At 35.0% G+C, this 12,886-nt stretch overlaps 1 protein-coding gene across 1 annotated transcript in view; it reads left to right on the forward strand.

The window, feature by feature from the left end:
- The first annotated feature begins 3,816 nt into the window (after nt 1–3,816).
- TBC1D32 (TBC1 domain family member 32) overlaps nt 3,817–12,886 on the forward strand; it is a 208,319-nt gene continuing 199,249 nt past the window's right edge. The window contains exons 1-2 of the mRNA XM_012739115.3: nt 3,817–4,183; nt 4,362–4,522. Of these exons, the coding sequence (XP_012594569.2) occupies nt 4,365–4,522 (158 nt within the window). The 5' untranslated portion in view covers nt 3,817–4,183; nt 4,362–4,364. The remainder of the gene's footprint in view (nt 4,184–4,361; nt 4,523–12,886) is intronic.

The raw sequence follows: 12,886 nt of genomic DNA on the forward strand, positions 1-12,886 counted from the left end.
ACTGTATAAATATGTAATAATCAAACTAGGGTCCTAATTCGGATATCTACCACCTCAAACATTTATCTTTTTTTTTGTGCTGGGAACATGAAAATTCTTCTCTTCTAGCTATATTGAAATATACAATGAAGTACTGTTAATTATAATTTCACTACTGTACTATTGAATGCTAGAATTATTCCTCCTAGCTAACTTGTATTATTATACCCATTAACTGACTTCTCTTTATTCTCTCTTTTCCCCTTTCCCTTCCCAATCTCTGGTAACCACCATTCTCCTCTCTATCTCCATGAGATTCACGTTTTTAGCTTTCACATATGACTGAGAACATGAGATATTTATCTTTCTATGCCTGGCTTATTTCATTTAAGATAATGACCTCTAGTTCCATTCATGCTGCTGTAAATAAGATTTCATTCTTTTTATAGTTGAATAATATTCCATTGCATATATAGACTGCATTTTCTCTATCCATTTTCCTTTGACTGTTATTCAGTGTAAAATAAAGCTTGCCTACACTCAGAATACACATAAGGCCTCCACTTGACTCTTCTTGTATGTTATAGCTTGACTTACAGCAAATTCTTACACGAACCATAAGTCTTCTTCCTAAAATATGCTTCTTTGCATGGATGAGGTAAGACTTACCCATGACTCCTAAAAATTCTTCCCAGAACCATCAGCCTTTGTCTGAGTAGGTAAACCATCACCTACAGCAGACGTCCTCAAACTATGGCCGCGGGCCACATGCCACTCGCCTAGGACATTTATCCTGCCCAGGTGTTTTTGCCGCCACTGCCTGTCCTGCTTAGAGGGTGACTCGTCCCGGGCCCACTATGCGCACTCTCCAGTGGTCTAGGGGACGGTGAACTGGTCCCCTGTTTAAAAAGTTTTGAGGACCCCTGACCTACAGTCTTCACAAACCAAATTCTCTGTGATCTCTCACAACCTCTTTGTCCTTATGAGTTTATGTCATTTGTATTTCCTTATCATTTTAGTGGGGTTTCTATATTAAACAGAAATAAATACACATGTTCAAGCTGTCATGCTTAACAGGCCAAACAATTTTTATGTCATCAAAATATAGTACGATGTTTCCTATAGGGTGTTTCTAGTTATAATAAATGTATATTATATCGATGACTTCACTTAACAGTAAAATAACCTTACTGAAATGGTAAAATAAAGCTTTAAAAATTACTCAGTGCCTATTATTGGTAGTTTAACAGTAGTTTTGACATTTCACTATAATTTTCTAATCTTCCAGAATATTGTGAACATTCTGTATTATAGTAGCAATTTTTTATATCTGTATTAGAAAAAAGATTATTCAGCTTTAACAGAAAAACTGAAATGCCAAATTCTATTACATAGATTACTTTTTCCAATTCAAATGTTTTTTTAGTGCCTTGATATTTTTAAAAGGGCTTATTCTAATGCTCATGGTTAGGATGTACAGGAAAAGCATCTGAGAAATGAAATAATGCGATCAGTTTTATAATATTATTGTGAGACATATGAATTTGAAAATTTCCACTAACATATTAAATATTACAAAACATAAAGGCTATTTTAAATCCATCTATTTAAAAAACTGGCCTGGAAAAAAGATTTTGAAAGCATTAAATGAGTAAATCTATCCTAGCTGAAGAATTTAAATTAGATTATTGCAGCTTTACTTAGATGATATTAAGTATTATATGCCAAGATTAATGGAAAATGAAAAAAACTACTATTTTTGTGTGTGTGTGTGTGTGTGTGTGTGTGTGAGAGAGAGAGAGAGAGAGAGAGAGAGAGAGTGTCTTACTCTATTGCCTGGGCTAGAATGCAGTCATAATAGCTCACTGCAATCTCAAACTCCTAGGCTCAAGCAATCCTGTCTCAGCATCCCAAGTAGCTGGGACTACACACACACATACCAGTGGGTTGGGTAGCATGCTCCTGTAGTCCAAGCTACTCAGGAGGCTGAGATGGGAGGATGGCTTGAACCTGGTAGTTTCAGGCCATCCTGGGCAACATAGTGAGACTCTGTCTCCAAAAAATGATAGTAATAATGATAAATAAATAAAATACAAACACATTTTTAAAGCACATTTTAAAAGCACTGTATTTATTTCACCTTATCATTCTACTTCGTACTTACTAATAGTTGTTTCCAGTATATTAATACTATGCATTTTACAAATTAGATTAGATTATTTTATGTAGACAGTATTTATAGTGATTTACTTAAATGATTCTTCCCCCCTTTCTTTGTCCTCTTTACTTCTTGTATGTCAGGTATTCTTTTAGGGTTATTTTCCTTCCTTCTAAGATATATCATTTAAACCGTATTTTTCAATCTGTGCAGTTCTACCCTCTCTTAAAAGGCATTTTGAAATACGTGGGGACATTTTGTCATTACAATGGCTTGAGGGCACTTACTGGCATCTGTAGTGAGAGACAGGGACCCTAAACATCTGGAAATACACACAGGATAATTGCCCCCACAAAATAATTTTCCTGGTTCCTTTATGACTTTCAATGGTTCTGCTGGACATTCATGTAGATGAAATGTTCTTGATAAGTACCTGAGCCTAGAAACGAATTCCATTTATATAAAATAATATTTGTCAGAGTTTTAATACACTGAATTTTTCAGGAATCCAAAAACTATGTAAATCAAGGGATTTTGTCAATAATAGTTTATTTACTATTTCAGAAAATCATATCACTAATGGCTATCTTAATCTTGGTGTTTGAGTTGCCAATACAACTCATCTGTGTTAGTCTGAATATGTAGCTGTCACACTGCTGGGAATTCTATGCATGTGTACTACATATATGCACGTATACATATTGGGCTTTAATGTATAACCCACAAATAAAGTTACAAAGTTTGTCTACTCTCCTAATGTTTTTCCCCCAAATACAATAGTGAGACAATCAAGATCAACAGTGCATTTTATGAGGAAACATGCTACTAGAACTGGAAAAGATATATCATACTTTTGCTCCTGAAAGCAATAAGATAAACATCAAGGGAATTTATGCTATAATCCTGGCTAATATGTAAAGTGTATCTGATGTAAGTGGAGTAAAATATAAGGCTGGATAAGGGATAATTTATTGACACTGAACTACTCATCACATCAGTGACTTGGGATTGACTATTTTCTAGATAGCAGCCTCTGAGCTTAATACTCTGCTGGGATAGCTCCTTGTAACTTGGACATGTCCATGGTTGGGGAATTTATCTAGATTAGAAACTGGATGAGGGGCTGTGATTATCTATTGCAGCTTCTTGCAGAGTGATATTTGTGTTAGCTCATGGTGTCTCTATGGAATCTAGTTGTGTCTCACTACTTGCAGGAAAATCTCTAATCCCTTCAGAATACGGAAGTAAAGAGATTATTAGCTTCCTTTGGGATACTTGGAGTTACTATTAAGGGGTAAGCTACATATGCAAATGTCTGATACATGCTGGGTATTAGACCCTTTTAGATGTGGCCAATTTACTTTTGTAGCCTCCTCACCTCCTCTTTTAACCTTACTAACGCAAGTATCAATATATCCTACACTCTCAGGCTCCTACCCTTTTGCATGTCATTTGTTTTCGTTGCTTCTTTCCTCGCTCCTCTATAGGGTTACTTCTAGGTTACCCGGAGTTTTTTTTTTTTTAAGCATGGCACTTACTTGCACTGTAATGCAACTGTTAATTTCTTTTTCTGCCTGTTAGATTATGAGGTAGTCTTCTTCATAGTTTCTAGCAAGGTGGTTGGTAAGGATAGAAGCTCAATGGATGTTAGCTGTTAAAGGAAAACATCAGTGCACATCTCAATACCGTTCACTCTTCAATTGGAATTTTCATTTTCGCTCGTTATCTTTCTTTTACTGACTCCTTTCTCTTACTACTCTCTTCCCTCCCACCTACGTCGCAGAGGCTAGGCAGCGCGAGCGTACCCCAACGTACTCTAGGAGCCCCAAAAGGTCGTTAGGTAGCACTCCCCTCCACTCGGGAAGCCACGTCAACGGGCTGACGTCATGCGCAGCGCTGACGTTCCGCCGTCTGGTCCTCCCATCAGATGCTTCCTGGTTGTTTTTGCAGTTAGTCGGGGCAGCGGCAGCCTGAGCTCTGTTGGTACTGAAGGCTAGCAACTACGAGTACGAAAGGCGGGCCCTCGCAGACCCCTGCCTCGTCAAAGTAAGGTGACTTGGTTTCCAGAACGTCGCGCGGGCGGCCGAAGGTCCACCCACAAGCGCTCGCCGCGGTCTCCCAGGGAACGACGCTGCGCGCCAGCCGGGGCTACGTCGGGGTGCGCGTGCGCAGTGCGCGGCGTTTGTTCAGACCCGGAGTAATGGGAGTGGGCGTTTGATTCCAGCAGATGATGGCCCATTTCTCCAGGGAGGACGAGGCGATGCTGCAGGCGATGCTGAGGCAGTTGTTTCAGAGCGTGAAGGAGAAAATCACGGGTGCTCCCTCCCTGGAGTGCGCCGAGGAGATCCTCTTACATCTGGAGGAAACTGATGAAAATTTTCACAAGTAAAATTACTTTTGATGTCTTAAGCAAATCATTAATCCAGGAAAGGTCAAAGTGTTGTTAAAGAATGTTCATTTGATTATTGTTGTTAAAATAGTGTCCAAGTTGGAGGTTCACTTATTCTTTTGTTTGCCCAAATGCCGAATTTATTTATCATTTATTCTTCTTTTCTAAAGCATCTTCCTCTTCTGCGTTTTTACTGCCACAATCAACATATCCTAATTCTGTTTCCCCCTTGGGCAACCCAGTAACATTAATTGTAAATTAGTCCTGTTCTTTTACGAACATTTTTACTATTTCAAGGGATTTCTGTCACTGTACAGTATCTAACAGCAACGATCCCCCAGGATCTCTGTTCCTTTGCTATTCTGATATTTTAGTAGTGTACCAATTATCCACTCTGAGCACCGCAAGGGAATACTGAAGTGACGAGATTATTAGCTTCCTTTGGAATACTTTCTGAGTTCCTATAAAGGAGTAAACCACATAGGCAAATATCTGTGATACATGCCAGATATAAGTGCCAGAGAAGAGATACAGAGTGCTGCGTGTGGGAGCAGTAGAGAAAGGAAGTTAAATGAGAGGTGATGTTTGAAGTAGACCTTGAAGATCTTTAGAGACCTATATTTTTCTTTTGATTTGGTCCATATAATTTCAGTTAAGCGTCTCAAGTCAAAGGTCTACCTCCAGGTGTTGAAACTCATTATTAATAGTAGTATTTTTAATCCAATGTTTGTATTTCATTTTGATCTCACACGACATTTAAAAGTTTTCTACTTATGCTGTCTTTATTGACTCTTGGATACCTTAAAGTTTTACTTATCTTGAACTACCAATATCACATATGGGCATCACGGGATCCTTGAGTGTTTTAAAATTCTATGCACAAATTTTGAGTCTACCTGCAGTTTTATGGGGGGGGACATTTAAAGATTTCCCCAGATTCTCAAGGGCATTTAAAAAATTATGGAAGGAATCCTTATTAATATAGAGTTTCTAATTTATTTAGTATTTCTGATTATACATATGGTTTCTTTTGTATTGCCATGATTTTCTTGTTTATGTCCTCGTTAAATCCACTAATACCTGTTATTGGACGATAACATTCTTTAGAGTCCTAGAGACCAGTTTTTATGGATTAGCTATTGATTTATTACTTAGGCAGTGTAGTACAGAAAAACTAGAACTTTCCCAAATACGGGTTTGATCATTAATGTTTTGTAAGCTCGTGTAATGATAATTTACCTCACACAAATCCACATTAAGAATTAAGTTTGGAGTTTCAGTTCTGGTTTTCATTTCACATGCAGTTTATATAATCTGTAAATTGCTAAATCAGTTTTTGCTAGGATTATGTTCTTGGAATTTGTCTATTTCATCTGAATTTTCAAACTTATTTAAAAGAAGATTTTCCTGAATATCCTGTTACCTTTTTAATATTTCTAGTATCTGTAGTTGTATCTCCTTTTTATTCTTGTTATTTGTGTCTTCTCACTTTTGCTCTTGATATGTCATGCTAGAAGTTTATTAATTTTAGTAGCCTTTTCAAGGAACCAGTTTTTGGGGTTTTTAAAATTTTATTATTTGTTTTTTTTGTTTCCTCAATTTTTGCTCTTTACTTTTGTCCTACTTGGGAAACCTTTTAACCTTTTTGTGATGAATGCTTAGCTTATTAATTTGTAGGTTTTTTTCTTTTTCAATATAAGCATTTAAGACTACATATTTGCTTATAAGTATAGCTTTAGCTGTATCAATTTTAAATGTTTTTCAAGTTAAAACTGGATCTCTGTATTTCCTCTCAGAAGTCTGACTCTTATAATACTGTAACTTACTCTTCTTTAAAAGCTTATTAGGTAGATTACATAAATGCTGGTTGATTGGCAGGTATAGTTAATAGTTACTATTTACAAAAGAGATTTACTTGTGGCCTGCCTAAAAGAATCCAGACTCTAATTATAGGTAGTTTGTAGTCTTAAAAGTAAGATTTAGAATCCTAAAAGTAGTTTGTAGTCTTAAAAGTAAAGGTAGTAAAATTCATAATGTGTTATACTGGCCTAAGATCTGTGTCTTCAGAGTAAAGAACTCTTTTATGCAGCAAAGGAAAAGAGGAGGAGATGCTTATTTTAGCATTATTGTAGAATCTTATGATCTCAGAGTTGGAAGGTATCTTAAAGGTCAATTAGTCTGGGGTTCATATTTTCATTTCTCTTTCTTTTTGCTGACCTAACTTTCCTTGAGTACTTAATGTTCTTGAGTCACTTAGATGTATCTTCCCTTCTCAAAGTGCTTTATACTTTGGAATTACTCATTTTTCCATCTCCACTAACAGAACATTGTTTCCTAAGTCCAACTGATGTTGGCTTGTTATTAGCAACAGAATAATCTTATTAAAAGACTTATGGGGAAACTGCTGTTTCTGGGCTATTAATATTTTTGTTAGAAGGTGGTTTTTAAGACAATTGAGTTCATAAATGAAGTAATTTGGGGTAGTAAAGTAGGGAAAAATGCAGTCATTTTGGGAGAAACTACAGCATAGGCAGTACAGCTATATCTAGGCCTGTGTTTGATGGGTCACTTAAGCTATCTCGGCTTTCCAAAGCCTCTTCTATTTTTCTACCTTAAACTGTACACAATCTACAAAAGATCCACACTCTCCTCCTTTTCTCTAGAATGGCAGCAAAGATTTGAGGCCTGTGGGAGGAGAGAAATAGGGAAGAGTATGTTGCTTTCAGTATGTTTCTATGTATTGCATAAATTTTTACACCCAGACTGGCCCCCTGTAAAACAATCTGGACTGTTGGTCAACATTGGCTGCCCTAGAATGAGCTGGGGGCTGTTTAAAAAAATAGTAATGCTTGGGCCTAACTACAAATGATCAAAATTTCTGAGGGGCTTGGCAAAGGAGGAGTGGTAGAGGCTGGGCCTTGATAGTTTTTTAAAAAGCTCCCTAGATGAGGCTCATGTACAGTCAGAGTTCAGGACCACAGAGTTAGAGCATAGTTACCACCATTTCAATGAGAAATAATAGTGTTTCATTGTTTTTTTAAATGATTGTAACAATCTCTAATGCAGAGGCTCACCTTTGTAGCCCTCTCATCTGATATATTTTTGGTTCGATACAGATGGAACACAATACTATTGATCGAATTGGGTTTTATTCTTTGTTTTACAGAAGAATTTGCCAGTGACTTTTTTTTTTTTTTTGAGACAAGGTTTCTTTCTCTTTGTTGCCTGCGTGGGCTAGAGTGCAGTGACATCATCATAGCTCACTGAAACCTCAAACTCCTGGTCTCAAGTGATCCTCCCATGTAGTTGGAACTATAGGCACATGCCCCCATGCCTGGCTAATTTTTCTATTTTTTGTAGAGATGGGGTCTCATTAGGTTGCTCAGACTGGTCTTGAACTCATAGGCTCAAGCAATCATCCTGCCTCAACCATGGTCCATCATGCCTGGCTCCAGTGACTTTTTAATTAGTGTGTTTAAGTGATAACTTACAGAAAACATTCATGCTGTAAAGTGGTATACCTGTGTAGAGAAATTACCAAGGATTATGTGTGCTTTTACTTTTTTTTTTCTGAAATCACACAGTGAGATATGTGCTTTTACTAATGAATGCATTTCTAGTAACTGTTTATCATTAGTCAGAAGCTTATTTTTTGGCCCCAAAAGTTGTAGAAGGTGTTAAATACCTGTTCTATTACTTTTATACACTGATATGTAAGCTCAAGTTTGTTATATAATAAATTGTATGATTCTGAAATATAACCTATTTTAGGAATCCCCAGTATCTGCATTATAATTCATAACTTATAGTAATAAAATACTTTTTAAAATAACATTAGTGACAATTTTTTCTATGGGCGATTGAAATATTTTTTGCTTGTTCAAATAGCTAAAAGTATAATTTTTTGAAATAAACTTGTACTGATTAGATTTTTATGTCCTTATGTTGTAATAGTGATCTTTGTATCTCTGCATATTTTGATATAAACATTCTGAACATGTCAGAAGTTTATCATGGAAAAAAGTCATTAAATTTTCTTGGAAAATCTAATAAAGATGGAGAAAAAGAATGAAAAAAGTAAATGTTCTTTTACTTACCTTGGTAAAATTTTTCTATGTAGATGTGAAAAATTTCATAGTCATCAGTTACTACTGATGAATAGTCAGGCACATTGCTGTATATTTTAAATTGAGCTGCTTCTGAAGTGTGGTGAGCTCCACATGTTTCCCTATTGGCAAACAACTGCTTTCTTAGGTTTTAATGTACCTCTTTGAAGAATATTTTATAAAAGGTGTTTTGCATTCATTTGTGAATAGCATCATTGAAACCAAATTTTAATTTTTTCTCATTAAATTACTTCTAAAGTAACAAATAAGATTAGTCAAATATATGTATAGTGTATTTGGTTCGAAAAATATCAGAAGCATAGGAACACACTATATGTGATAACACTTTTTACAATAGGATTATTGTCACCATTAAGTAGTGGGAAACTGAAATTTAGCAAGGTCAGGTGTTTTCCCTAAGGTTACAAGGCTAGTCAGTGTGAGCTTCAAAACTTCAACCTGAAGCAAACTTGATTCTTAGATTTCTATTAATAAAAGTATAATAATTAAATACTTGTTGATTCATCATATACATTATATCCTTTACAAAACTATAACAAACCCAGTTATTAGAAAACTTTAAAATGAACTGTTAATTGGCTTCAATTAAAATAGAAATAAATGGAAGTTGTATTGATTGTAACTCATGACGGTCAAAGTTGTATTATTCTTATTATATGATAGTTTTGATCTTTTCAGCACAATAAGAATATGTGAAGTCTGAAAATGTTAACACAGAACAACCTGCTAAGAGATCTGAAAGGAAAGGACCTAAATTATAGCAGAATTGATTTAAATTAAACCTAGGAAGGATATTCTAAAATAGTTATTAAGCATTTTGTAGATTTTTGAGGGAGGTTTTATATTTCTTAAATAGAAATTTTATTTTATTTTATTTTTTTTATTTCAGCATATTATGGGGCTACAAATGTTAAGGTTATGTATATTGCCCGTGCCCTCCTCCCCCTTGAGTCAGAGCTTCAAGCATGACCATCCCCCAAATGTTGCACATCTCACTCATTATGTTTGTATATACCCATCCCCTCCTCCCTCCTAGAAATTTTAAATGTAGGAAATTCACCAGTATCTTCAGTAGTCAGAGTTTTGTAAGGTGTGGGGAAAGAAGGTGTTGAAAGATTAAACTGGCATCCTGCAGGCCATATTTGGTCTGTGCATATATTTTCTTTGGCTAGGTTTAAATAAATGACTAAAAACAACATTTAAAATTTGAGAGATAGCACATAAAAATCTGTTTTCTAGCTTTCCTTAAAACATTGAAAGATTAACACCAGGCTCATATTCCTTTAAGACAAGTGGCTGGAGCCATGTGGAAGCTTTCCCTTTAGCTGGGGCATGTCCTCTTCAGTTCACTAAAGCGTCTATCCTTTTCTCTGTTACACATGGTTTGCTTCACCTTTGTCTACCTTTTTTAGCATCTGAATTTGCAATCCCTCAAATAAGTATAGTGACCTTTTGAAAGTCTCTTTGAGGCATCCAGAGGTTTTACTTTTATAGAACATAAGTAGAATATTGTTCTACCTCCAGATTAATTTCTAAAAATGATGCAATGGGAATATTTGATAAAAATATATAGTTACCATCAATTTTTTGGATTAGATATAGATTTCATAAGAACTAGTGGATGGCACCAATACTATCATGGTTACAATGCAGGCAACATAGTACTTAGTTTTATAGAATTATTTCTACAAGCCATAGAAACAATTTTCTATCCTGGGGCACCATTATGGAAGAACAACTTTACTTAGGATTTTATGGGGTACTATCATGAATTCAGATGGAAAAAGAACCAACACAAAATGAATTGTTGGATGAGAATTTGAAGTCTTGGGTTACTCTTACCTAAAGAATAGAAGAGCCCGCTTGAAGAAATGATTTTATTCATTAATTTGGGATTGAAGGCTCTCAAAGTTTTCCAATGATGGGTGAGTCAGTATAGCCTCCTAAGTGCGTAGGCAGTCTAGTAATCCTCATATGATAAAGGGCCTTACCATCCCTGGAGATTTTCTTTTTCTTAGAAGATTGTTTTGAGCAGAGCAATAACCTCTTAAGATTTAACCTTGGGGTCCTTAGGTTCATTTAATTTGGAAGATGAACCAAAACTTGAAGCACTTTGAGTTTTCTAGGAGATATTTCTGTGGTCATAGGTAAAATGATGTCACTAGAAAAAAGCATGTGGTTATTCAAGTTCCCCAAATTTTGGGATAATTTTTTCCCACATATTTGCTATTTATAGCTTATGCTAAATGGTGGGGATTTTTTTGATGTCTTTTATTTTAGAATGGCATTCTCTACACTTTACTGAATAAATTATGTTAGTGGGCTTGTATTATATTTTCTCACTGCCTCAGTTATGGAAATATCATTTGTGTTGCTTATAAGTTGGGTTTCATAAAAAAAGCACACAGAAAAGTTATATTTCTCAGTTAAATATTCATTTTTCCTAATTGGCTGATATTTGGTGCAGATATAGGGCTGATAAAACTAAGGAACAAGGATAATTCTGCATTTGCCTGGTAGGTATTGATAGTGTGATGTAGAATCTTCAGGAAGGCTCTTCCTTTAATTTCAGAGGAATAACTCAGGCTAGCCCCATCTTTCATTTTCTGCTAAATATTTCAGAGATGTGGAGGAAAACTGGTGTGTCTGATTGGCTGACTTTGGGCAGGATTGAAAAGAGGGTCTTGATAATATTTAGGGACCTCCAAACTCCTCTCTCTCTACTTTCTTTCACATTTACTTTTTTTCTCCCTTTTCCCAGTTGGAAGAGGCTGGATGCAAGGTCACAGTGGTTGGATGAAAGGATTATTCTAGGATCTTTTTCATTTTTAAAGTAATTTCAAAGAAAGCAATGATACTTTTATGGTATTGAAATTTCAGATAATTTGATTCTTGATTAAGAAGGTTCCTGGTTGTGCAGGGATGTTGTGGTGGAGAACTTACACCTTTTTTGGCTCCTGAGATCTCATCATGCACATCTGCCAACTCTTTCTCAGAGTCAGCTGTATTTTTGTAAAGGCAGTATGGGGATTGTCAAATATTACAAAATTAAGAACATCTTTAAAGGATTCTCTTGAAACCTTAATTGTTGAATTTCTTTTCTTGCCTGTGTAAGTTTTCACTGTTTTATATAGAATGTGCAAAGATTTGGTTTATAATTAGATACATAAATAAAACATAAGGTAACTTTTAATATGGATGGGAAGTTTGACACATATAGGAAGATTTTCTAGTAATATAAGGCAATGATGAATCACCAGAAGAAGCACAAACTGTTTAGATGGTGATTAGAGGATGTTTTCTATAACATTACGATTCAGTAAGCTTTGGATTTTGTTTTTCTTCGACTACATTTCTGAAAATTAATGTTTGCTGTTTTGACCTAATGTTGCAGGACATTAAATTTACAAAATAACCTTATGTTCCTTTTCTGCTATACTTAATATTTATTCCCTTGAGGCTTAGAAGTTACTAGCTGAACATCAAGTATAAATATTAAACATTTTAAGTACATTTAATGAATAACTTCAATTTTTAAGTCAATTATACTTTAAATTTAATATGCCAATTATAATTTTGAGAAAATAAAATATAATTTTCTTTCCCAAATGAAAGAAATTTAAGTTATATACAAATTGATAAAAATGTGTGTATTGCATTTATTTATTTCCCTTGCCACTCTCAATTTACCACTACAAAATATCATGTAAACATTTCTGGAATTTTTACATCTTTGGGAGAAGGTGGGAGTATGGAATTAACATGGGCTTTGGAGTAAGGTGAATGAATTAATAGTTGTGAATTTGATAAGGCTCTTTAATTTTTGAATCTGTATCTGTGTCTATTTTACCTATCAAATGGTAAATAAAATAATATTAATAAAGTGCTTAGTACAGAGTCTAGATGGTAGTCACTTATAACTTTATTACTTGGTTATATGCAAATCAACATGGTTATTAGTTTGTTGAGAATATTGAATGTGACCCCATTACAGTAGAGATACCCTGTTAAAGGCATTTGATTGACTAAGTATTTAAATTCCAGGCCAAGGAAGCTGTATTTGATCATGAAAGATAATAGGCATCCAATAACTAGTTTTAAATTCCAAAAATATTTATCGAGGCATTATGTGCATGCATTGGTATGAGTAAAATGCCTCTACCTCTGAATAAAATAATGAAATCAGTGATTTTTGAGGACTAATATGGCTGTAGCATTTAGAATGAATACGAG

Source organism: Microcebus murinus, chromosome 5, assembly GCF_040939455.1.
Source record: "Microcebus murinus isolate Inina chromosome 5, M.murinus_Inina_mat1.0, whole genome shotgun sequence".
Classification (NCBI taxonomy): domain Eukaryota; kingdom Metazoa; phylum Chordata; class Mammalia; order Primates; family Cheirogaleidae; genus Microcebus; species Microcebus murinus.